The sequence below is a fragment of the Heloderma suspectum genome, chromosome 1 (assembly GCF_057233095.1).
Source record: "Heloderma suspectum isolate Gila_16-S chromosome 1, 16-S_ref, whole genome shotgun sequence".
NCBI classification, from domain to species: domain Eukaryota; kingdom Metazoa; phylum Chordata; class Lepidosauria; order Squamata; family Helodermatidae; genus Heloderma; species Heloderma suspectum.
In genome coordinates this window covers 329,568,138-329,593,714 of record NC_139458.1, presented here as the reverse complement: position 1 = coordinate 329,593,714, position 25,577 = coordinate 329,568,138, and the positions used below count along the sequence as shown (strand labels likewise).

Below are 25,577 nucleotides of genomic sequence, written 5' to 3'. Positions count from 1 at the left end.
ATACTCTGCAATGGCCAAGTCAGTCACCTGATCTCCACCCAATAGAGCATGCTTTTCACTTCCTGAAGACAAGACTGAAGGCAGAAAGACCCACAAACAAGCAGCAGCTGAAGGCAGCTGCAGTAAAGGCCTGGCAAAGCATCTTGAGGGAGGAAACTCAGCATTTGGTCATGTCCATGGGTTCCAGACTTCAGGCAGTCATTGACTGCAGAGGATTTTCATCCAGGTATTAAAGGCAATCCTTGAGTTTGAAGTTATGTTGGTTTGTTCCATTACTTATGAGCCACCAATGATAGGTATGTGTGTATGCCACAGGCTGTCCTTCCTGAATGGTTAGTGCCCCACTTTTTGTCAAACCCCTTGAATGACAGCTGAAAGTCCTGACTTTAGTTGTCTAAAGCTGACCACTTTAGTTGTCTTCTGTGTCTTCCAGGCCTTTTGCTGTTGCTGAGCTTGCCAGTTAATTCTTTCTTTTTCAGGATGTTCCAAACTGTTGTATTGGCCACTCCCAAGGTTTCTGCTGTCTCTCTGATGGGTTTATTTTGTTTCCTCAGCCTAATGATGGCCTCCTTCACTCGCATGGACACCTCTTTGGATGTCTTTGGACCTCATGTTGGGAGTTCCAGTGAACAGCTACCAAATGCAAATGGAACACTCAGAACCACCTCCAGGCCTTTTATCTGCTTAATGGGTCATGGGGTACCCAGGAAACAGGCCACACCTGGCCATGCAGCTGCTTGTCAGCCATTTGTTCCATTACTTATGAGCCACCAATGATGGGTGTGTGTGTGTATGCCACTGGCTGTACTTCCTGAATGGGTAGTGCCCCACTTTTGTCAAACCCCTTGAATTACAGCCGGAAGTCCTGACTTTGCTCCCATCTGGGTGTGTTCCCTTTCAACTTTGATGTGGTGGTATACAGAGGCTAACTGCCAAAACAGGTATCCTTGTTCCAATATTTCTGGCCCTGATTGTATAGAGCTGTGCGCAAATGCCCTCTCAAAATTCTCCACCTTATCTGTGGGCAGAGAAATTTGGGAGACAATTTCACCAAACTTCTCCAGGGGGAGGAGAAATTCTCCACATCTTCTCCCAGATAGTACTCCCCATTGGCAGGGCTTCCAGCACAGCTTCTTTCTTTTTTGGTAAGGGTTTTTGGTGGGTTTCCATGCTGCAGCACCATCAACTGTCTTGACAGGCTGGCCCCCAGTTTGCATCCACCGCAATGCACGTGGGGGCAGTGTTGTGTCCAGCTCCAGGGATGAGGTGGAGCTAGTGCCAAAATCTGTCCTCCAACTTCCTGAAAGTTTTCTCCCCCCAAGAAAGAGGCTTCCCTTGTTCTGCCTCTTTTGGGATGCTTTATAATGTATTTTCGTGGTGTTCTTGAGCTTACCTAATCACAGCTAGCCTCCCGGGCTGTCTGCATGACCTGATCTGAAAAAGCCCTATGGGAGGAATTACCTCATGGTGCCTTAAACTGGGCTTTAATTGAAGTGTAGGAAGCTGAAGAGTCCACAGCCAGAGAGATGACTGTACAATGAAAAACAGGACACTGGTGCTCACTCCTCAGCAACCTCCTAAGTAAGGGAAGCCCAAGAAACCCAAACCTAACCCATGATAATTTCTCTGAAATTTCTTCACCATTGAATTTCTTTTCAAAAGCAATTTATCTTCTAGCAAATTGAATGAGAATGGTAAAAAAAAACTGTGGGAGAAATTTTCAGCACAGCACTAGCTGTATACACTGACTAAAAAGTAAACCCCATTGAAATGGTAGGACTTACTTCAGAATAAACATGCATAGGATTGTGCTGTTATAATATGCACAACAGCACGTATTTCTAGAATGACTCGTTGGAAAGAGGGAAAGTAAGGTCAATGGGGAATGATTCCATTGGAAATATATACCCTAGGACATACAGAAGATGATGAAATATATTCTTACTCACACATATTGAGCAAATTGCTACTTGGCTTCGAGTTGGGATTCAGGCAGCTGTGATGAAATTCTTCAAAACACATGGCACTTGTACACAACTGGAGTGCTTGAAAACGTCTTTGGGTGACCATAAATGTTGAAAATAGGGCTGAGTTTATGACGCACAAACAAAAACTGGGGAAACTAAAGCGCTGAAGCCTGACATTATATTGTTAACATATCTGACTGTTGTGCTTATTTATTGCAGCAATTATTTGTGAATGGCCATAGTAAAAGGTGTTGTTATTTGAACAGCTGTATTGCATGATCCCAGAAGAGCTTTAGATCCGAATTGCACTTAAGTCTTTAAAATAAAGCAAACTCTATGATTCACACTGAAGCAGAGATCGAAAACCCTTGTTTCAGCAAGGACTGGAATTTGTAGGGGTCTGAAATGGTTAAAAACAACAACACCGAAAATATTTTATTTCTTCTTTAGCTGTATGCTAAAGAAAAAGAAAGAGAGAGAGAGAGAGAACAGGAGAGAGTATAAGGATCCATATAACATAGTTTATGTAATCTGCAATGGCAGGACTGAGCAAATTAATGGGAAATCATTAATCATGTGAAGCTATCAAGGACATAAATTATCTTTCTGGGGAGGGGTATGTGTGTCCCTGAATCTCAGGCTGCCACACACTTGAAGGAAAGAACAGAAATCTGTGTTATCTCTTAGTTCCATGTGGAGGAATATATTTCATAAATAGTGTCCAAAATTGAAAGCTACTGAGGGATGGTTATACCAGCCTTCCCCACATTGGTGCTCTCCAGATGTGTTGGACTTGAACTCCCATCCACCCCAGCCAGCATGGCTGATGGTTTGGAATACTGGGAGATGAACAGCTAGAGGGCACCAGCTTGGGAATGACTGGGCTATACTGAATGTCAGTCTGACTATGTAGGCTGTTCTTAGTCTTTTATGAGACTTCTTACTGAAAAGAAGTGATATATCAACCTTCTAAGATGTTTTTGAAAATGCAGCTTATAGTAAGTCTATTTGATAACACTGAGTGTTTTATCTCAAATATTTAACTCCAAGTTCCAGAGAGGTTGGTGGACAAAGCCTTGAGGGACATGATAGTGATGTCCTACTTTCAGGGTGATCCCTTAGAAGGGACCCATTTTGGGAGGGATTAACAGATATCCTCTTATGCTGAGGATATACTTCTTGCAGGGGGGCATGGGGAGGGTCTTGGGAGTGGGGGATACGATCGCTAGAGACATAGACAGCTGGGTTTGTGATGGCTGTGTAGTCTGCATGGTGACTTCCCTGTCTGGTGTGAAGGTCTTGGATATCAGATATCATCTAGATAGCTTGGAAGATAGGGCTGGGATAGAATCAGCAGCCATGTGCACATCTGCACCAATGGCATGGGAAAATGTAGTCATGTGGTCCTGGAAGCTAAATTAAGGTTGTTAGAAAGGAGGCTGAAAGCCAGGACCTTCTTTGAAATGCTCCCTCTTCGACATGCAGGGCCACCTAGAGGCAAAGGGGTTTCAATGTGTGGATGAAAGGTTAGTGTAGGGACAAGGGGTTTTGATATCTTAGGAACTGGGAAAAAAATGGGACAAACTAGTCCTGTTCAAAAGGGACAAGTTCCACTTGAACCAGAGTGAAATCAGACTGCTGGTGCTTAGAATTAGAAAGGTGGCAGAACATCTTTAAAACTGACCCCTGGGAAAAGGCTAACAGGAGCATCTGCTCTGGGGTGGGTGTGGGGTAAATTATCCCTAAAGGATGAAGTTGAAAATGTTTTTGATCATCCAAATGGAGATGGGATTGAAATAGGCACACAGTAGAATATGATAGCATGTCAGAGAGACCAATGGGCCATAAGGAAAAATGAACACACCAGAGACATGCTTTTTAACTTGTTCATAAATGATCTGGAGTTAGGGATGAGCAGGGAGGTGCCATGTTTCCTGGTGGCACCAAATGATTTAGGGTGGTAAAAACAAAAAGAGATAGTGAAAAGTTCCTGGAGGATCTCTGGGGGAATGTGAATTAAAATGACAAATTTATTTTTTATGTAAATGTAAAGTGAAGCACATTAGGGCAAAAAATCAACCCAGTATGAGGCTGCTGTGAAAAAGGCAAATTCCATGTTGGGGATCATTAGGAAAGGAGTCGGAAATAAATCTGACACTATCATAATGCCTTTATGTAGCCACACTTGGAATACTGTGAACAGTTCTGGTCGCCACATTTCAAATTGAATATTGTAAAGCTGGAAAAGATTCAGCAAAGGGCAACAAAAACTATCAAGGGGCTGGAGCAACTTCCCTATGAGTAAAGGTCACAACATTTGGGGCTTTGTAGCTTAGAAAAAAAGATGAAAAAGCAGGGTCATGACAGAGGTATATAAAACTATGCATAGTGTGGAGAAAGTGGATAGGGAGACATTTTCCCCCCTCATAATACTAGAACCTGGGGTCAACCAATGAAGCTGAATCAATGGGGGGATACAGGACAGATGAAAGGAAGTGCTTCTTCACACAGCACATAGTTAAACTATTGGCTTTAAAAGGGGATTAAACACATTCATGGAAGATAAGGATATCAATGGTTACTAGTCATGATGGCTATATCTTAGTTCCAGTATCAGAGGCAGTATGCTTCTGAAAACCAGTTGCTGAAAACCATAGTTTGCTAATGAGGGCGAAACTTACCTCAAATGAATTCATTATTTCCTCAGAAAGTAACAAATTCATCCATACAATCTTGGATGAGAGTTCTCCTTTACTCTGAGATTTTGTTCTGTAAATATGAACTTTTGCACAAGCGCAATATCAGACTACAACTTGGGAACTGTAGTTTGGAATTGCCGAATGCATCATGATGTCATGTGTCACCACCCCTTCATGATTGGTTGTTTCCACATGTCCTTTCTACTTAACGTTTACTCACCGTTGCTGATCAGTATATGGAGGATTGGTTTGTGGAAAGAGTTCAAATGTCGGCCTTTCCATAAAGTAGCATCATCACATTTCCTCCTGGAAGGAAAGGGTTAAACTAACCAACTTAGTGCATGCACAGAAATGCCATAGACTGTGCATGCTCCAAAGCTCACAATCTATTCTGAGATTAAGAATAAATTTGTAAGACGGCGTTCCAAGCTCGCTACAAAGGTGACCATTACACTATTCATGTCCTGCTGTGGGAACAGCATGTCCCATTGGGGCATCTGGCTGGCTACTGTGGGAACAGAATCCCTGACTAGAGAGGCCTTTAATCTGTCCAGCAGGGCTCTTTTTATGTTCTTAATCTTGTCTGTCCAGATTGTCTTCAACCCTTAGGTTTGGGATACATGTCCTCCATTCATCCCTCCATTTCTGGATACATTCCCCAGCCTCACATGACTCCCCTGCTGCAATAGCTTCACTAACGTCCAGTTCATTTCTGGGCTCTATTCAAAGTACTAGTTATTACCTTGAAGGCCCTAAATATCTTAGGACCAGGATATCTAAAGGACTGTCTCCTCCCATAGGATCCAGGTCACTCATTAAGATCTCACTTTATGTCCCACCAATGTCTGAATGGCATTTGGTTGGGATGCAGGAGAGAGCTTAGAACATGATGTGCTTCTCCAAAGGAGGCCTGCCTTAGTCCATCCCTGATGGTCTTTTCCCAGTTCACAGGGTTCCACCCCCCTTTCCTTCTTTTGCTTGCCAAAGTATTGGGTTTTTTGGGGGGGGTTCAACTCCCCCCTTTTTTGAGTTGTTATCTCCTGTCCTCTGATCTATTTCTATCTTTTATTTGTGGTGTTACCTTGTGTATTATTTTAATTGTTGTAAGTTGTCTTGCACATTTTAATGGAAAGCTAGTATAACATTACACTGATGATAATGATGATGATCATTATTCTTGGGAACATAATTAAGAGTACAATCCTATAAATATTTACTCAGAAGTAAGCCCCATTGAGTTCAATGGGGCTTACTCCTAAATAAGTATATATAGGCTTGCAGCCTTAATATGGCTCCCGTGTGATGTCACTGCTACCACAATTACTGGTTCCCAATAATGAGAGTGTGTTACATATTTTTCTAGAACTTCCATAATGTTATAAACCAACTGATGAAAGCAGGGCTGAATCTACACTTAGCAGTTATACCGTTATCATACTGTTATCATAACTATTGGTGCCCACTGGTGTCATGTACCAATAGTTATGATAACGGCGTGATAATGGTGTAACTGCTTTGTGTAGATTCAGCCCAGGCGAGATGTTTTCCTGTAACTCCGCATTTGTCTGTTCCAGCCCTGGTAATCACAGCTACTACTACCAATGTGCATATGACTGTGTTCAGTTCCTGGTTGAGCAACTGTAAGGCAAATTACAACATATTTAAGCCATAACAACTTAAAACCTGATATTTGTGTCAGTGGAGAGCACATGCATTTCATGGGGAACAAAACATGTTGAGAATTCCTCTCTGTCGTTCACCGGCTGTGATGGGGAGGCAGAGTCTAGGCATGAAAAATAAGGCATTGCTTTGGCTACTAAGCAGGAAAAGAGGACCATACAAGCAATACAACAGTAGTTCGAAACTTGACCTTGCAATCCCTGTGTGTGGAGACCTGACCACAGTGCAGAAGGCTAATCTGCAGGCAAGTTAGGGCAGCTTATGTAGCCTGTGGCATCACTCCAAGAGTAAGGATTTTCCCCACTGTGGCTCCTTTCTTCTGGTCCTGCCAACCCAAGGAAGGCAATAAGGTGGGAGCTTTTGCACTTTGGTCCAAAGGGGTTTCTCTTTCCTAACACATTCCCTGGGCCAGTTTACTCCTTGCACTGGGGCATGGGTAGCCAAGCACAAAACACAAAAGCACATCTTTTAGTATGAAGGACTGGCAAAAACAAATATGTAGTGTGTGCTCCTGTAAAAGCTCAGGGCAGCAGTGAGAAAAGCAGCAGGGTCCCAACTCTGAGCATTTCAAAGGCAGAGGCACACTGCCTTCACAGTCACTGAATAAGGCCCACATATTCTATAATTGGGGATCTGTGCCAGAGTACAAAAGGTAAAGTAATATCAGACCTTTGTGACATCACACCTGTTTTCAAGCTGGGATAATTATTTCTGTGTCTGAGGGTAGGGTTGCCATCAAGGGTGGGCATGGCTGGGCACCTGCCAAGGGCCCACACCCCAGCAGGGGCCCACTGACAAGAGCCCTCTGGAGCTGCTGCTCCTCTTCACCATGGCAACCTGCTTGTTCACCATCCTCTTGCTCTGGCCCAGCCAACAGTGGCAGTGAGAAGGAGGAGCAGTAGATGCTGCTGTCTACTTGCCCACTGGCTCTCTGCCTAGCAAGCAAGCAAGCAAGCAAGCAATGCTGAGACAAAGGAGGAGGAGGCGCAATAGTAGCTGGTGATAACGGCAGCGAGAGGGTGGAGGGAGGGGCCCCACTGAGGGTGCCTTGCTCAAGGGCCCTCAAAAACCTGGAGCCAGTGCTGTGTGAGGAACTGCATTTTGTTTTGAAGTGGAAACAACATAGGCATCTTGATCCAGACACTTTTGCATGCTCAAATGAAGCTCACACTTGCATGAAATCCCTCTGCAAATTAGCAAGGAGTGGGAGTGAGGCCCTTTGCGTTGGTGCAACTGGGGCCTCCCCTCTGGGATTCCATTAGCAGCAATCAAGTTGGCAGTTTAGCACAGGGAGTGGGAGAGACTGTGAAGCCTTTTCCATCAACCTGTCTGGCCCAGCTGCCACCCAGTCCCTCCTGTCTTGGATGCTGGCAGTAGCCAAGCACTTTGCATGGGATGAAAGGAAAAAGAGACCCACCAATTAACCTGGTTTTGCAGCTATTCTCCCTGGCTTTCCCCAGTTGATGGTCCTTTCTTTTCCTTCTTAATGTGTCATGTCCTAGGCTGTTATCCTGGGCCAGGGTTTGTGTTATTTAAGTTTTTGTACAGCACCTATCCATACACACGTGCATTTGCATTCAGATTGGACACAATCTGCACTTCCTGGCCTTTGCGCATAAGGAACCAATTGTGCCCAAATAATGCTTGCATGTTATTTTTTTAAACCACAGGAGTGTCTTGCAGAAGAGCTCCCCTGTCCTGATATAGTGTACGTAGGAGCAGCAGAAGGAACCTTAAGGACACCAGTCAATGAAAGAAAAGTCTACTTGCAACGCTGACTGGAATGGTGAGTTCTGAAAGCAAATGCCTTGGCATGATATCTTTAATAGAATGCATCAGGCTCATAGACTGTTTTAGTTTTGTACTTCGTAACTTGCAGCAGGGAAAACCTTTTCTGATACAGGATCAATAATGTGGCACTAAAGTACAATGCAGGGGCAGAAACCTTGAGATTCATCTTGCACTGCTGAAGAGGCAAATTGCTTTTCCATTTAAAAAAAAAAAAGGCTTACCTCTTCAGCTGCATGTGATTCCCATCCCATCACATGTGCAGTTCTCTCTTTTGTTGTAATGCAGCCTCCTGGCCCGCTTCCACACCAGGCATTACTAGCCAGTTAGCAGCCACACGCACACAGCTATGCCTCCACTGTTGCCTCATGAAGCCTATTGATAAAAGTGTTGACTCCCCTCCCTCTCAAGCATTTCTGAGTTTAGGGCTGGAGCAGCAAAATCACAGGGCTCAAAGGGAAAGGAAGATAATTTAATCTAACCCCCAGAAGTGCTCCAAGGCAAGATAACAATGAAAAGTTGCCAAATTTCACAATAGTTGAATCAGTCATTTGGCTAGGGTTGAACCATACTACAACAGACTGGGAACTTACTGGAATCTGGCAGAATTCTGTCTCTGGTTCAGAGATTTCTTCAACACAGTATGCATCACCCAGCATGTACAGAGGCCTCCTGTGTTGACCTGGTATGAAGTTACATGATCAGATCACATCTATTGAGGAGTCCACTGCACAAGTGTATGGGAGATACCTCAGGTGGCATGAAAACCTGCCTTGAACCTGCTGCATCAGGGTACATTGAAGGAGGAACTGGGCCTTCTAGAATCCAAAACAGATTTCAGAAGTGCGGCAGAAAGTTTGGTGATGGACATCTGAATGAAAAAAGTGGATCTACCAAACTTCTTATGGAGTGGAAAATAGAAGATTCTGCCCATCTCTAGCACACATTCTTTTGACATCTCCAGTGCTTATAGATATTTTTGGATTATAATTTTGGACATACAGTCTGCTTTGCTTTTAGAGTGTGTAGTATTGAGCAGGCATAAACAGCCTAGTATAAGTATGAGGAGACACCCATCCTAAGAGTAGACCTTTGTTCCAGTTCTTGCTCAACAGCATGGAAAGCTTCTCTCCCAACCATATGAGGCACAGCGGTACTGGGCAGAGGCCATTATGTGAGAAAAAGAAATGGGTAGAATGCAGCAGCAATGGTCTATTTTGGGATATATGAATTGTAATGGCTGTCACAGAGCTTCCCTGGCTAATACCAATAGTAGTGAGGAGCAGAGCTGACTCAAGACACTTTGATGCCTGAAACAAAGACTAAGATGGCACCCTCTTCCCTTTCCACATACAAAAGCCGACCAGACTGACAGCTGAATGGCACACATAGCTATGTCCTTCCAGCACCTGACCACTGCTTCCTGCTGCCACCCTGCAGGATCTGCTGCCTAACCTGTCTCCTAACTCTGCCTAATGGTAAGGCCAGCCCTACTAGAACTTCCTAGGGAGGCAAAGTAAGGCTAGGGAATGCTGCCCCTTTCCATAAACATTGGCTTGTAGTTTAGCTGAGCAGCATAAGTCATTTTTTTAAAAATGCCTCTACAGCATGGGAACCACCACTGACACAACCTGCAGGCTGCAGCTTAAGCTGCTCTTTTACTACACAAAGCGAAATTACACCGACACACAAAAGGACTATTGGCAAGCTGATTTATACTAAATTAAAATTTTATTGACTAAGGTTTGTTTTCCAGACAATGTGATTTGATGGACTATGGCGGTATACATGCAATCAATGAGCTTGAGAATGGTTTTTAACATAGAACGTCAAACAACTTAGTAAAACGTATTATATAAACCCATAAATCTGTGTTGCTGCAAAATGAAACCAAGGCTATGTTCCTGGTTGAACTGTGTTGAACTACAAGGCACTGTGGTTGAGAAAGAAAATAAAAACTGGTATATTTCCTTAGCATATATTTCAAATAAATTAGAATTGTACTCTTTCAGCCTCACTTGCACCCCAACAACAATTTATGTGCAAATATCAAAATTGTCACTGAGAAGGAATGAACTACCAAAATTGAACCATCATGTTACAGTTGAACTGATCTGTGAGTGAACAATAAGCGAAACATGATTGTTACTGTAGAATCAATGTAGGCATGTATTATTAGTACAGCTCAGAGCAGTTTCTGTAAGGGTCCATTCACATAATCCACTGAGGTTGCATTAATCAAGTGACTCCTTTGTTCTGTCCATGAAATGATTTGTGATGTCCATTTCATACCCTCAAGCTATCATGTGATAACTGCAGTTACTACATGATATACATGGATCTGTAAAATTGTCCCCAAGTCTCTCACATTATTGGCAGGTTAACACTCCCCCCCCTCCCCGCAATCCCAGTACTACCATCTCTTTTATTCAAGCATAAGTTATAACAAGTCAGAGAAATGGACTAGGTAACCTAGCAGGTTCCTTCCTTCTTTAATTTTTATGAAAGAAAATAATTCATAATTGCAGAAGCATGCATTTTTGTCACTTTTGTCACTTTTGGTGACCTATTCACAATTCTTATTCAGGTAAAATGTCTATTTGGAATTCAAGTGGGAGTTTTTCAGAGGTCATCAGGAATTCATTCTTAAGATGGTATTCGTATTTTGTAAAATTTGTACAGAATCTGCTACAGGAGGATATATGAAAACAAGATTAAAATTGTTAAAATTGGTATCAGAATTGTTTGCACTGCTGGAATCGTTTAATGTAAACATCATAGTGACCCATAACATCCCAAAATGCTTAAGCATTTTCTGTGCATGTTAGTGTGAGAGTTTATTATCCATAAATACCTCCCTGACTCCATGCATACCTGTCTTTAAAAACAACATACAGACACAGATGTCCCAGCCAAGTGATGTGAGGGTTCTAATGTATGCGCAAAGCTCCCCATTGCACAGCAGCTGTTCATTCACACTGATGTGTTTGTGGGTGTAAAACTGCCCTGTTTACTGAAGTGAATGAGATATACCCTATCAATAGGATATAGGTGTGTATATTCAAGCATACAAGGGACTCTGAAAGTGTGTGTGTGAGTGGATGTAATCCATACCCTACTGAAGTTAGTGGAAACATGCCCAGCAGTTTCATAACTCTGGTTGTAGCTAGCAGCTGTGATTCCATCCCATTGATTTCAGTAGGATTTAAATGTGAGTAGGTTTGCTGCCAGTAGAACATAACATTAAACAAAAATGGCTTAATTGTCCAGCTTCACACTTTATAGCTGGTAACTGGTGAAGGCTATATGTGATCAGTAGGATCCAGTGGTGGTGGTGGCGGTGGCAGCATGAACAGTGATGGGGTCAAACGGGTCCTCTAACCTGCCCTTTGACTGGTGTGTCTAGCACAGTAGGCAAATAGTCAAAGCATATTGGGTGGGCCTTGTCTGAAATGTAGTTGATTGATTCCAGGGAAACAGATGATAATTGCATGAATGTACAGACACTGACAAGTTCATACCAGGAATTTTCCTTCAAAGTGCACATTTTAACAATGGAATGTTCTTAATAGGAAAATGATCAAAAGTTGACTTAGGACTGTCAGTTAGTTGTTCAATAAAAGAATACCATCTCCATTTCATCCTGACCACACACACAAAAATTTCAGTTTAACTTTTGTTTTTAGTATAACAAAAACAACTCTTTAGAAAAATCAGCATATTATAGACACACGTATCCAGACATCTTAGAATCTTTCTAAAAGAAAAGAAAAACCAACCCCCCTACTGTAATGTTGACTAAGTTTTTAAAAAATTAGCATTTAAAAATTTAAAATCAGCTACTTTAAATACCAACATGTGCTCCGTTTCCCCACACCATCCCAGCTTCCCACTTAAAAAAAATAATCCAAATTTTGTTTTTATTTTTTATGTTTGTTAAAATCTCCTGGCTGAGATTGTTAAAGTACCACCTCCAATGGAACTGCGTGAACACCACATTTTAATCTTTGAATGCATTTCATATCATAGTTGTGTTAAGTACTGCAGCTATGGAAGGTTAGATCTCCAGATCATCAGGTCGAGGTCTGCTGCTGGTTCGACTGCTGGCTCTGCTTGGCGGCCTTTGGTCCACAACCGTGAGAGGCTGTAACTCATGCCCAGAGGCCATTTTTTTACTGTTCTCAGGCTCCTCAGCAAATTCGAAGTTCTGGGCGTGTGAGTTGGAGATGGTGCTCCCAGCCTGTCCAATCCTGTTCTGCTCGGCACTGTAATTTGCCCAGTTTTGCTCACTGGCTTGCTTATTGTAGTTACGACAGGAGGAGGAATTGTTCCTGTCTCCGGTAACGAGCTTGTATCCTGGTGGAGACATGGGTGACAAGGGGGCAGTCGGAGAGGAGCAGCCATTGAAGTAGGCATACTTGGGGGATCCACATTCCTTGGAGGGACTCATGCCACTGTTGGGAGAGAAAGGATCGCTTTTGGTCTTCATACGATCCTTAATGCTCTTAAGGGTGACATAAAAAATTTCAATGATGTTCAGGGAGAGGGAGACAACAGACACCACCAGCATGAAGATAATGAAGATGGTTTTCTCTGTGGGACGCGAGAGGAAGCAGTCCACCTTATGTGGGCATGGATATCGCTCACAAGTGTAAATGGCTTGCAGGGTGAACCCATAGATGTACCACTGGATCAGCACAAACACCACCTCAAAGATAGATTTGAAGATGATGCTGATAATGTAGGTGCGGAGCAGTCCTCCACGCATTTTGACCTTGCCATGCTCTTCAATCCCATACTTGAATTTCTTAATTTCTATTTGCTTGAGGTGGATGTCTACATTAACACCCTCATTCTGGACAACCTTGAGCTCTTCTTCTTTCCTGTTTAGCTTCTCTTCTTTCCGCATCACGTAGAACACATGCGCCAAATACATGAGGGTTGGCACGGACACAAAAATGAATTGCAGAACCCAGAAGCGGACATGAGAGATAGGAAAGGACTTGTCGTAGCAGACATTTTCACAACCGGGCTGTTGGGTATTGCACCGGAATGCTGATTGCTCATCTCCCCAGGCAGACTCCACTGCTGTCCCCAGCAGCAGGATTCGGAAAATGAAAAGGACAGAAAGCCACACCTTCCCTCCTGCAGTTGAATAAGCTTGGACTTTGTCAAGGAGCCTTCCCAGAGCACTCCAGTCACCCATCTTCACTGGCTGCTACCTATAAAAGAAGAACAAAAAGAGCTGAAGCTTTGCCTACACAATTAGAATATTGCGTCCTTAAAAGGGGATGCACGAATGAGCAGAGCTGAAGTATGAATGGCAAGATATGGTGACATCTAGTAGAGGTAATACATGCCTGATAAAATAAAATAAAATCCTGCCATAATCATAAATATGATTCCAGTCTTGAGCACTCATAGTTGGTCTTGCTATCAGTAGAGAATTAGCAACAAACCTTTGTTAACTGGCAATTTCACACACAATTCTGGTGTTTAATTATTTCATCTCACATAGCAAAGGAAGACAGACATTGAACCTGAGATCTTCTTCATGCCAAGCCTGTCCTCCTCCACCAAGCGACAACACTGAAGGCTGGGTGTGAACAGTGAAGAATGTTTCTGGATCATGAAATCTAGTGAAGGTTATGGCCCCAATCTGGAGTTCCTGACCCACAGCAGGAGGATATGGAATCACAATATTGGCTGGTGCTGTCAGATTTCAGCATTCATCACTCTTGGGGAGAAGGAGAAATGGGGTTTGACCCAGTGGAATTTTGCTGGTGCTGGAGGAAGGAGGTGGAATAGTGATTTTTGCTGATTCTACCTTCCCACTGCAGCCCTCTGTTCTCCCTGAAACGCTGCTCTGGAGGGCTGGGGACCCCTGGAACAGTGCAGGAAGTTGCCCTGGGGACTGGAGGGGAAGGGTGAAAATCCCTGTCCCATCCCCTTCTTTCAGTTGGAAGTCTCTGCTGGATCCAGGTTCCCTACACAAATCCAGCCCTAGTTGCTTAATATCAGAGCCTTCGTTTCCCCAAAAAGCGATTAGTTGATGTTAGATTGCAGTCCCATGTGCTGAATGTTGGGTTTCCCCTCTGCATAGCACCATTACTTAATGTTATTTATTTATTTGCACAATTTAGATACTGCTCTACATCCAATAAAAAATCTGAGCAGTGAACAATAAAAGGAAAATAATAATAATAATACAACAGAATAAAATCCTTTAAAATCAGATTGTGCCAATAAAACTCTGGCTGGTTAGTCAGGGAAGGCTTGTTTAAACAAAAATGTCTTCAACAGGCGCCAACAATGAAACAATGTTGGTGCCTGCCTGACATCAACTGGCAGAGAGTTCCATAGATAGGGAGCCAATGCACTAAAGGCTTTACTCTGAGTGGACTCCAAATGGACTGCAGGCCATATGAAACCACCAGGAGTGCCTCATCTGATGACCTCAGTGACCAGACAGGTTGGTAAGGAAGAAGACACTCTTCCAATTTTTTTGCATGTAAGTTTGATTAAAAAACAAAAACAAAAAAACAGTCAGTGGAAGTTTCTACAAGCGCACCATCATTGCTGGAAAAGGTTATATGTCAAAGGTGGGCAATTTATGGCCCTCCAGAATTTTTGGCCTACAACTTCCATCAGCCCTAGCCAGTATAGCCAATGGTAAAGGCTAAGTTGCCCACTGAGGTGTGAATGCATAGTAGATGTGAATGCATGGCAGATTTTTCAAACCATCAGAACTGAAATGGAAAGTTATGAAATTGGTATTTGAAAAGCTTCCTTTCTTTGTATCCTATCTGAAAGAGAACCATTTCTTGCTCAAGTAATAACTTCTTGATTTCATTAACCAGCTTGCTGATGATTTAAAAATATGTCATTATCAGACTTCCTTTCAGGTTCAATGGATTTCTTTACAGTATAATGTTATTTCAGATTAAAAGTACGATTGAAAACAAAAGGAGTGTTATTCTTGGGAAGTTTTAGATAATTTGTTTTTAATTACATCCCGCTCTGACCATTTATATGAGAAGATGTACAGATAATTTTATCTGTGTAATTCCATGTCATCAATATTTCTTTTCAATTTATCATCAGTTTTTAAATTTGTTTTAGCAAGAAAAATGACATTATTTTCCTTTGGCTATATTTACTTCAGGAGAAAGCATTCCTTGCATGAATTAATCAGACAGTCACAGTTCCAAGAAACAAACATTTCCCAACAAAATCATTCACTTCAAACATACTTAAAGCTCTATCAATGGCTAGTCAGAAGGCTCTTAGGGCACAATCCTATGCATGTTTAGACAGAAAAAAAATCTTACAGCTCCCAGCATTCCCTAACCAGTGTGGCTGGCTGGGGAATGCTGGGAGTTGTAGGACATTTCCCTGTCTAAACACACATAGGATTGCACCCATAATGAGCTACAGTTTTTACAAGACAGGGTATACTGCTCCTTTCCTTAGGCAGTATGTGTGTTGAGTGATAAAATTTTGATTTATTTACTATCAACCAATAAACTAAGACTGCAGTTCTAAAAATACTTACTAAGGGTACTAAGTGAGCTCCATTGAATATGGTGGAAGAACTGTAGGGGGCCTTCCTCTATTTAAAGGCATCCTCCACTAAACAGAGTCTATTTGAGGGTCTGTCTGCTCCAAGTCTGGTTTAAAGATGAAGAGCCATAAGAAGGGAGAAGTGGGGCCTTGAAGTTGCCCATCAGCAGATGGGCAGCAGACAGAGCAGGCAGGCATACAGTCTTCACCACTATGTATTTCTATTGAAATTGTAGTAATGATTTCTGAATTCACATCTGCATATATTAGCATATGCATGTTTATGCAAATATATGCCTTCTTTTGCCCTCTTTTTGGGTGAGGCATACAAGGCCGCCCTAGCTACATGGTTGCAATCTGGAGCACATGTAGTATGGCAACTTGGTGCCCTCCACATATTTTGGACTGCAACCCCCATAAGCCCCAGCCAGCCTGGCCAATGGTCAAGGATATGGAGGTTGCAGTCCATAACGTGGAGGGCATCAGATGGCCTACCCCTGTACTTTGGAATAAGTCCAATTGATCTCAGTGGGCCTGCCTTCCAAGTAAATGTGCATAGGTTTAGGCTGCAATTTATCAGTCTTGGAATGCACTAAGAAAGCATTTGGAGTACTGACTGTAGCTCTTTATTACTAGATACTTCAAGCTTTCAGTGATACCAGGCATGTTTAGTTAGGAGGACTAAGCATAATCTGCTTAATTTAAACCTGATGAAAGGGTTTAACCATCAAGTACAATAAACCCCCTAATTTTACCAAATCTCCGGTAGGCAAGTTCTAGCTTACAATGTCCTCCTCAGATATATAACTATAAAGTACATTAGGCCCCACTCTGACATTTCAGTCCTAAACATGTTCACTTCGAAGTTAGGCCCTTTAATTTTCAGAAACATCCAAATGAGTGTGCTTACATCAGAGGGACTTAATCTTTTTGGGCCATGGACACATTTGGCCATTTGGGAAACTGTCTTGGGCACCACCACAAAATGGCTGCGATGGAAGGTGTGGCAAAGAACAAGTAACCTGCCCCAAAGAATGAATACAAGGCAGAGGTGGGGTCTGAGCACTAAACAACTCTTTTAGACCCACAGTTTTCAGCACCAACGGAAACCTATTTCACAGCAATCCCAGCTGCAGGTAAGAAAATGTGTTAATTTTTTTAAAAGTAGGAGGGCTAGGGCACCTTGTTGGGTGCCAAGAAAGGTATCCAGAGGTACACTGGTGCCCATGGGCACCATGTTGCCTGCCCCTGGCTTAAATTATTGATGTGCAAGACTGTGATCCTAAGTGTACTTGTTTGAACATGCATGCCACAGAAATCAGTGTGATTTAGAAATGATTAACAAATGCACCTATATATTGCTGCCCAGCATTCCATGATTTGCAGCTGACTATGGACTCCAGTGAAAAATATTGTGTTTGAAGCTTATGTCAAGTGATTTGAAAGATCCGCCTGTGGTATTTGATCTGTCACATGTGCAAGTCATCTCTAGATGCAATCACGGTCACGGAGTGAAGAAAAGGCATATGTGAAATCTAAGTAACCATGCGTAAATCACATCCTTCTACTAGAGTCAAACCTTACATAATCCAGGCTGTCTGGCCAAAGATTATGCCCTGAACCGACCGACTGATGCTCTTACTTTTATAATTGAGATTTTTTGTTTTTGACCCTTGAAACATTTCCACCAGAGAACTAATATAGGCATAGGTCTTATAGTCGAACAATAGATCAAGACAGAAAACCTAACTTTGGTTCAGAAAGCTAACTTCCTTGCTACTGATGATGCTAATGTCAGTGGTGTCAACTGATTTTAACAGAGCTACACATGATGCATGGCTTGTAGATTTAGTAGCTTTCTTTTTAAGATCACAGGCCTTGGCCAATAGTTTTATTTTCAGTAACACATTCAAAACGTTATGATGGTTGGGATTCTTTTTTATGTTCTACCAAGTATGACAACCCTTGAAATTATAAAAATCACAGCCCCCATACAGGATTGAATGTAAATACTTCTCAAACCCTGATCCTAAACGTGTAGGTTAGCCTTCCTGTGACATTATCTGTGACGCTGGCATGCTATTGCTGTGGTGTTTATATGACACTGCCCTGTAACACTGTACTGGCTTTGCATCTGGTATAACTTCGCCCCTGCTGTCACAGAAAGCCTTGGACTGGTTTTACACATGACAATCAAAAGCAGCTTAAGTTCTCGTGTGCCACTTGTGCCATGGGTGAACATGCATAAATAATGGAGGTGGAAGAGAGCCAACACTCCAGCCGATGTAGATTTTACATTTGCATCACAGGCATGGAAAATATAAAAAGCGATTAAGCCTCATTAGTGAACATGCACCCATCCAACCTCTAAGGCTGCAATCCATGGGTGGGACTTACTTCTGGGTAAAAATGGATAGAATTGGCTTCTGTGTCACTTCCTTGGAAGTGACTTCCAGAACAACCTATGGACTGTACTTATTTCCAAGTAAGGGTGCAATCTTATGCATGTTTAGACAAAGCATGTTTAGCATGCTGGGAGTTGTGGGACTTTTTTCTGTCTAAACATGCACAGGCATGTACTCCAGATGCATTTGGAATCCACAGACTAATTTCCTCAAACCAACTAACAATTCAAACCAATCTTACCGCAAATCTATAGCATGGGAAAGTGGAATCCTGTTTTTCCCGTAGTGGTTTGCAGTATTGCAGGACGTAGTGGTTTGCAGTGTCCAGCAGTGAAAAGATTTCACATGAATTTATTCTACATTCTGCTTCACCAAGCCAGGGACACAGCAAGCTTCTGTTCAGTGTTTGGTCCACAGCCAAGAGTGTGGGAAGTATCTGTGGAAAACATAAGGTGCCTTTCCCGGTGTGGCAATCCTGCTCTGACTTTGCCGAGCCAGATGCAGTACCACATCACCAGCACTGCCAGCTCTGCGCTGTTCTCCGCCTGACATACAAAGCCCAGCTCAGACCGCTTTGGATGCAATGATCCCAAGCAATCAGTTGAAAGTGCAGTCGCTCCTTTACTTGGCAGGATTGAAACATCCACTGCGCAACTGGCGAAACGGAGTTCCGCAGGTTATAGTTGTGTGTACAGTCTGTGGAATGTCCCCATAGGTCTTCCTCCTTCAGAGGTAATGATGCACCATCAGCCAATTAGGGAAGGGACCGTTCATTCAGTTGGCTGTGTAGGATCATCATATCTAAACTGCTCTGATGAACTCTGAATAAATAACAAGTAGGGGTCAGATATGCTAAAAGAGTGGATCCAATCTGATAATGGACCTGCTGTAAGTGTGGTTTCAGAAAAAGAGACAATGTCACAGAAGAACATAATGCCAGCATTACTCGGTTAGCATTTTGAATGATCATATGCAGGAAAAATTTGATCTCCAAGCCACAATTGGGAAAGTGAAGCAGTTTTAGGTCATCTGGGATGTGTGTCATGTCAGATGGCTCATGTTTTCCAGAATGCATAATACAGCTTTGGTGTTTTAAGTACCTATGATGATGAATGAGTGTGATGTCAGAACGTCAGAAGGATGTGTTTTCCATAGTCCTTTGGGGTTATGGTGTGGAGCCTGTGTGAATATTGCAGCTGGTTAACAGAAAAGCTGGTGAAACTAGACTCTCAATCGGCTTTCTGTTGGTGTACACTAGAATAACACATCTGCAGCAAATAGAGAAGCCTTCCCCAAACTAACATGCTCCAGATATTTTGGACTACAACCCCCAGCATCCACAGCCAGCCTGTCCCATGGCTATCCTGGCTGGAGGATGATGTAGTCATAGCCCAACACATCTGGAGAGCACCAGCTTGGGGAAGGCTGAAATAGAAAGCCAGATGTTACATCAGAAATAGTAAAAGGTGTGGCTAGTGATTTAGGATTGAGGACAAAGTTGGGTATGGAACAAGAAATCATGCGGATAACGAAAGGGAATTTCACATATAATCTAGAAAAGACTCCTTAGGAACGTAGGAAGCGGCCTTATACCGAGTCAGGCCATTGGTCCATCTAGCCCAGCATTGTCGACACTGACTGGCAGCAGCTCTCCAGGGTTTCAGGCAGGATTCTTTCCTCACCCTATCTGGAGAAGACGGGGATCGAACCTGGGACCTTCTACATGCGAAGCAGGGGCTCTGTCACACTGAGCTATGGCCCCTCCATAGCTCTACAGCTACTTGGTTTCCTTAAAAAAAAATAAAAAATCCAAATGCTCAAGAAGTCCTTCCAGAAACTTTTCCTCCTGTCTGATAAGGCTGCAAACCCAGCTTCAGTTGAGACACACCAAAAGACCCCAAATGTATAGTGCTGCTTCAGACCCAGTCTTCCGTAGTGGTCAGAACAGCAAATGTGGGCTGGGGAGACTTAGGGTCAAATCCTTCAGCAATGGAGCTCAGTGGGTGGCTTTGGACCAGTCACTATGTCTTCCCCTGATCTACCAAACAGGGTTGTTGCGAGGATAAAATGGAAGGTGGAGACCCTTGTACACTACCCTGAGCTTCTTGGAGGACAGGTGGGATAAAAATGGAACAAACAAACACAGCTTGTTTTTCAGGCTGGATACTTCAACAGCTGTCTGCTGGACTGAACATTAGGTTTATCTGGGTGACGCACGGCTTGCTCCTGTGCGTGTGCACTCAGAAGTAATTTTGAGTGAACCACAGGACTCAGTGGAACTTGCTTCAGAGGAAATATGTGTACTTTGCGGGTGGGAGGGTTGGATTGCAATTCTTCTGAGTTAATTTACTGCAACATTAAATCTCACTGAACACAAAGAGAATTACTCCTGAATTTAGGACTGGGGTGCTCAGTAGCAATTCTGAGCTCATTTACTACCAAGTTAAGGCTGCAATTCTAAAAAGACTTACTAAGGAGGAGTAACTCCACTGAACACAATGGGACTTACTTTTGAGTAAAGCATGCATAGGATTGCACTGTGTGCCTCACTGACCACAGCAATAATTGCTCTTGAGCAAACTTGCCTAGGATTGTGCTGTGTTAGTCTCTAATTCGCCTTTCCTTGTGTAGCCTTGAATTCTCTGCTTATCTTTGCACTACTCACTTCCCCATCTATAAAATAGGAATAGCAACTTACTTCATAGAGTTTTTCTGAAAGGGTGAATGAGATATGAATTGTAAAGTTCTTTTGCATGCTGGAAGTACTAAGCAATTATTAGTAATAATTGCAGTGCATGTTTTATCCTGGTTGGTAGAGAGTGCTTTAAAAAAAAAAAGCGCATCTCAAATCCATTGCATCCTTTTTGTTTCCTTTTTCTTAAAACTCCATTTGTTCACCCTTCTCCCATTTGTATTCTAGTTAGGTATCATGGCTCAGCACCAGAGTTTAGCTTCAAAGTCCCCCCTCCCTTCCTGCCCCCGGCATACATTGCAGTAAACAGTTCCAAAGTCTGGAGGTTTCAGAAATCCAGATGTTAATATGGCTGAATAGAAGTTCAGGGCAAGTCGGCCTCTTCTCCCCCCCTCCCCCAGACACAAGCAGATTCCTGAAATCAGAGAAACACGTCCTTCCGTTGGTTGACCTTGCTGGTTTTAACAAAACTCTCTATGTACATTTTTCTCTTTCTAAAACACTATACACCAGCCTGCAGGACTCGCTAAATGTACTGGGGCAGAACCAGGGTGAGAGGTGAAACTGGACAGAAAATGTTAAGGCACTCCTCACAGAAAGTGGATTTTTAAAAACCCACTGAAGTCCTCTTTGGGTACTTCCACATGAGGCTTTATTGTGCAATCGCCCCCCTTCATGCACGATCTCTTACAGAGCTCCAGATGTCATTGTCATCTTCCACTCATAACCCTCCCATCTTTCCCCACCACTTCTTCCGTCCTTTTCTTGCCATCGAAAATCCATCAAGTAAAAAAAGATAGAACAGATGCACAATGCCTTCTGGGTGTTAGCACTAAGACCCCTGCCATCGGAAGCACCCAGCGTCTTCCCTCTGCAACTCTCCCATGTGTTCCCACTGCTTCTTCTGTCCTTTTTTCTTACCACAGAAAATCCATTAAGGAAGGAAAGACAGAGAGTGCTCCAGCCAGAGGGGTCCTAGTCTGCTACCAATCAAAAGGCAGCATGCCCCTATTCCATCCTTTCCTCCTTAATTTTTTTTTCTGCTAAGAAAATAAAAGATGGAAGAAGTGCTGAGGTGGGTTACTAATGGAAAACAATCATCTGGACCCGGACCCCCCTAAAATTCTATGTTTGACGCAGGGTGATTGCAGGATAAGAGCTTTGCCTGGAAGCACCTGGAATAGCTAGTCAACGTCTTTGATTGGTAGCGCTAGGAGCCCTCTGTCTGGAAGCACCCTTCACTGTCTTGATCGTGTTCTTTCCTTACTGAGAGTAACCTTAGCCAACACTATCCATGAAGAATAAATAAAAGGGACTCTTGGGGAATCTTGCATGCCTTCAGAAGAAAAAGCACCTTCTGTGTAGGTCCTTTCTTTTCCAATCCTAAATGATGGATTTTGGATTAATTTATTGGAATGTAGCCTGCTGCAGAAACTATTTTCAGAAAATCTTCCTTGCTCAATTTCAATGTACAACAACCAAACGTTTTCACAGGCATTGGCAGCATGGTGAGGTGCAAGATTCTTCCCGCCCTGCGCAAGCCACATCTGTATACCGACTTGCTTAAGTCCTTAACAAAAGCCTGGCTCTGTTATCCAAAGAAGAAGAGAAGGGGTGGGGTGGGGGGATCAGCAAGACCACGTGAAAGTCATCCGATGAGTTAACAGCAGCAAAGCAGAAATTGAACAAAGCCCCTAATTAAGGACCTTGCTTTGTATGAACCATTAAACACCAGCCACGATTTCCATTTGAAAGTAAAACGTACGTGTGTGTGTGTGTGTGTGTGTGTGTTGGTAGCAGAGGTCTGTCTATTTGTAAGGACTCGTGGTAAGATCTTCCTTTTAACTTTTGTAACCCTTTTCGTAGCAACATCACAACACACTGTTGCAATGTGCCTTGGTTAGCTTTTCGCAAAGCTGGACAGTTGTTCCCTGAAGAGAAATAGTTTTATTTTGTTATATAGAAAACATTCTCCTGAGATAAAACCTTAACCAATGAAGTTCCACACTAAGTGTGGAAACTAAGCCCATAAAACAGTTGAAAAATGACATCTCCTGAAGTACATTTATCTTTCTGGTAAAACTCAGATACACTGAAAATGTGGCAGAAAGAAACACGACATCCATAGTAGTAATTGGCTAGAAACACACACCCTCTTGTTAAATAAAATAAAATAAATGCATTTAGTGTTCGGGTCAGAAGTAAACACAATCTTTTGAGACGTTTTGCTTGGAACTGACTTGAAGTAAAAGAAAGCAGAACTTTCCCATCCTTACCTTGCTAGTCAGCAGTGAAGGAGGTAAAATCAAGTGCTTCAGTTCCTCAGAGGGTTAAAACGTAAATGCAACAACTGTTTCAGGCACCAAAGGCTGCCTATTTAAACTTTAAAAGTCTCCTGCTCTTTTGTCCGGAGTGTCCTTCCTTTCCCCTTTCCTGAAAGAAAAGTGCTGAGACCTCGTGAAAGAAAATACAACACCCCCTTTTTTCACCCTAGCTCGGAGCACGGAGCTTTTTAAAAGTTTTTAAGCCACTAACTATGAGGGAGGAGGGGAAAAGGAGGGGTGAGAGCATAAGAGGTGGGGCTGCCAAGGAATGGGGAGGAGAAAAGTCAGAGAAGACAGAAGCAGTAGACAGCATTTTAAAAAAATCGGGGGGGGGGGGAGAGAATGAACTGAGCACGGAAGTGGCTGAGTAAGCACATACTTAAAAAGAACGGGGGAGGCATGAAAGAGACCAACATGGGATTGTATCCAGAGCTGTCTTGCCGCAGGGAAGTGACAAAGCTTAATTTGCTGTATGAAATACAACTCTGAAGGTGCATGGCTTGTCTACATCATGAGTTAACTGTGGGCCGGGGATGAGACAAAGCTGATTTCATCAGCAGCTGGCCTACAGCGACTCCACCAAAAGGCAACCAAGTGGGAATTGGCACCAGAAGTACTGCCACTATAAGTGGTGCTTGTACGGGCTGAGGTGAATTCTCCCCATGGGACTTTACAAGCAAGCCACAATAATACGTGGAGACAGAGGTCTTATTTCCCCCTGCTGGCTGCTGTACGTTGGCAGCGCTCACCGTTTCTGTGCCTTCCGCCTCGTCTTTTGTGCAATCGTGCATTTCAGTCGGGGTTTTCTGTGAACTTTACACAATTGCACAATTCTCCATGTAATTGAGGGAAAAAAATCTGTGAGGGTGGCTGCCGGCACAGTGTGGACAGAATCATCACCACAGTCTTGGAATAGTCGTTTTGACCAGGGATAGCCACCATGTAAACAACGCAAAGGTTGCTCATATAAGTCAGCAGCAGCGCTGAAGCCCTGTGAACAAATATCAGGCAAGGATACCATTTAGAAATGTTGAGAAAAGATAGACAAGCTCAAAGAATTTATTTATTTATTAAATTTCTTAATCGCCCATCTGGCCCGTCACCTGGCCACTCTGGGCGATGTACAATAATACAACAGTTTAAAACAATAAAATGCCACATTAAAACGTCATATTTCTAAAATACCCTAACCCACCCCAAGTGCCTGCCTAAACAACCACGTTTTTAATGCATGGCAGAAGCTCATTAAAGAGGGGGCATGGTGGTGTACCCTAGGGAGGGAGTTGGGGGCCACTCATCACTGCAGAAATGCAGCCTGTTTGCCTAGCTTTGCCTGCAGAGTAGCCAATTAGTCCTATTTAAATACTGGCATGGTTCACACATAATGCTAACCTATGGTTCATTTAACCCATGGGTCATTGAATTCTGGGTTGTCATGATGTGCAAACCCAGCCGTGCCAGCAGACCTTGGTTTATTAACTCCCCCAAAACAAGAAAGTGAACCCAAGGTTTGTTGATGGTTGGGAGTTCTATGTTCATTAAACCATGGATTGTTGTTGCATGGGAACCCAGAAGTGTAGGTTGTTCATGGGTTGTTTCAGCAGGCTACAGAGGTGGTGGGCAAGAGTGGCAAATGCCCCCACCACTCTACATGCTAATACTACAGCGCAGCAAAGGCATTTGGAGTACAGGGAGGGGGCAGGGAAGCCAACAACCCAGGGGTTAAGAAAACAAACTACGGTTTATTAAATAGCCTGTCAAACAAACCCTTGGTAGGGCAACAAACCATAGGTTAACCATGGTTTAAACTAAACGGTACAGCATTATGTGTGAACCTGGTCACTGCCTCTGTAACTTCTTGTCTACTCTTAAAATTGCTACTGACTAAGAAAAAACTGATTGAACAAAACAAAGCACTTAAGAGCATAGAAGAGCCAGGCTGGGTCAGACCAAAGGTCTGTCAAGTCCAGCGTCCTGTCTTCCACAGTGTCCAACAAGATGCCAAAGGGAAGCCCATGAGCAGGACATGGGTGCAACAGTACCCTCTTGCTCATACTCCCCAATGACTGGATCCAGCGGCATCTTGCCTGTGAACATGGATGTTCCATTTAACCATCATGACTAGCCACTGATAAACCTCTCCTCCATACATTTGTCTCATCTCCTTTTCAAGCTACCTAAGTCTGTCCATCACCATATCTCAAGGCAGCAAATTCCATACATCAATTACATGTTGTGTGAAGGTGTATTTTCTTTGGTCTGTCCTGAATATTATATATTGTTAATTAATTTCATTGGATGGTACCCACCCACCCTCTGCCACAACTTCTGGTATTATAAAAGCGGGAAAAGAACTTCTACCTACTTTTTTCATACTATGCATAATTATATACATCTCTAGCATTGTCCCAGGTAATCCCCCACACACACTAAAAGCCTTCCTTTCTGGGGCTGCCTTT

General features: G+C 43.1%; 1 protein-coding gene across 2 annotated transcripts; it reads right to left on the bottom strand.

Moving 5' to 3' along the window:
* Positions 1-9,836: 9,836 nt before the first annotated feature.
* On the bottom strand, positions 9,837-23,281 carry GJA1 (gap junction protein alpha 1). Of its 2 annotated transcripts, XM_084827418.1 has the most exons (3): positions 23,071-23,281; positions 18,344-18,923; positions 9,851-13,356 (listed from the first exon to the last, which is right to left on the bottom strand). In XM_084827418.1, exon 3 carries the CDS (start codon positions 13,338-13,340, stop codon positions 12,192-12,194), a length of 1,149 nt encoding a protein of 382 aa, XP_084683544.1. In that variant the 5' UTR covers positions 13,341-13,356; positions 18,344-18,923; positions 23,071-23,281; the 3' UTR covers positions 9,851-12,191. The 2 variants fall into 2 exon arrangements, with proteins under 2 accessions (XP_084683543.1, XP_084683544.1); XM_084827417.1 differs by lacking the exon at positions 18,344-18,923 and having other exon boundaries at positions 9,837-13,356.
* Between the last annotated feature and the right edge of the window lie 2,296 nt (positions 23,282-25,577).

Coding starts and splice junctions, on each gene's coding strand:
- GJA1 (XM_084827417.1), bottom strand. CDS start 13,340: ATGGGTGACTGGAGTGCTCTGGGAAGGCTCCTTGACAAAGTCCAAGCT.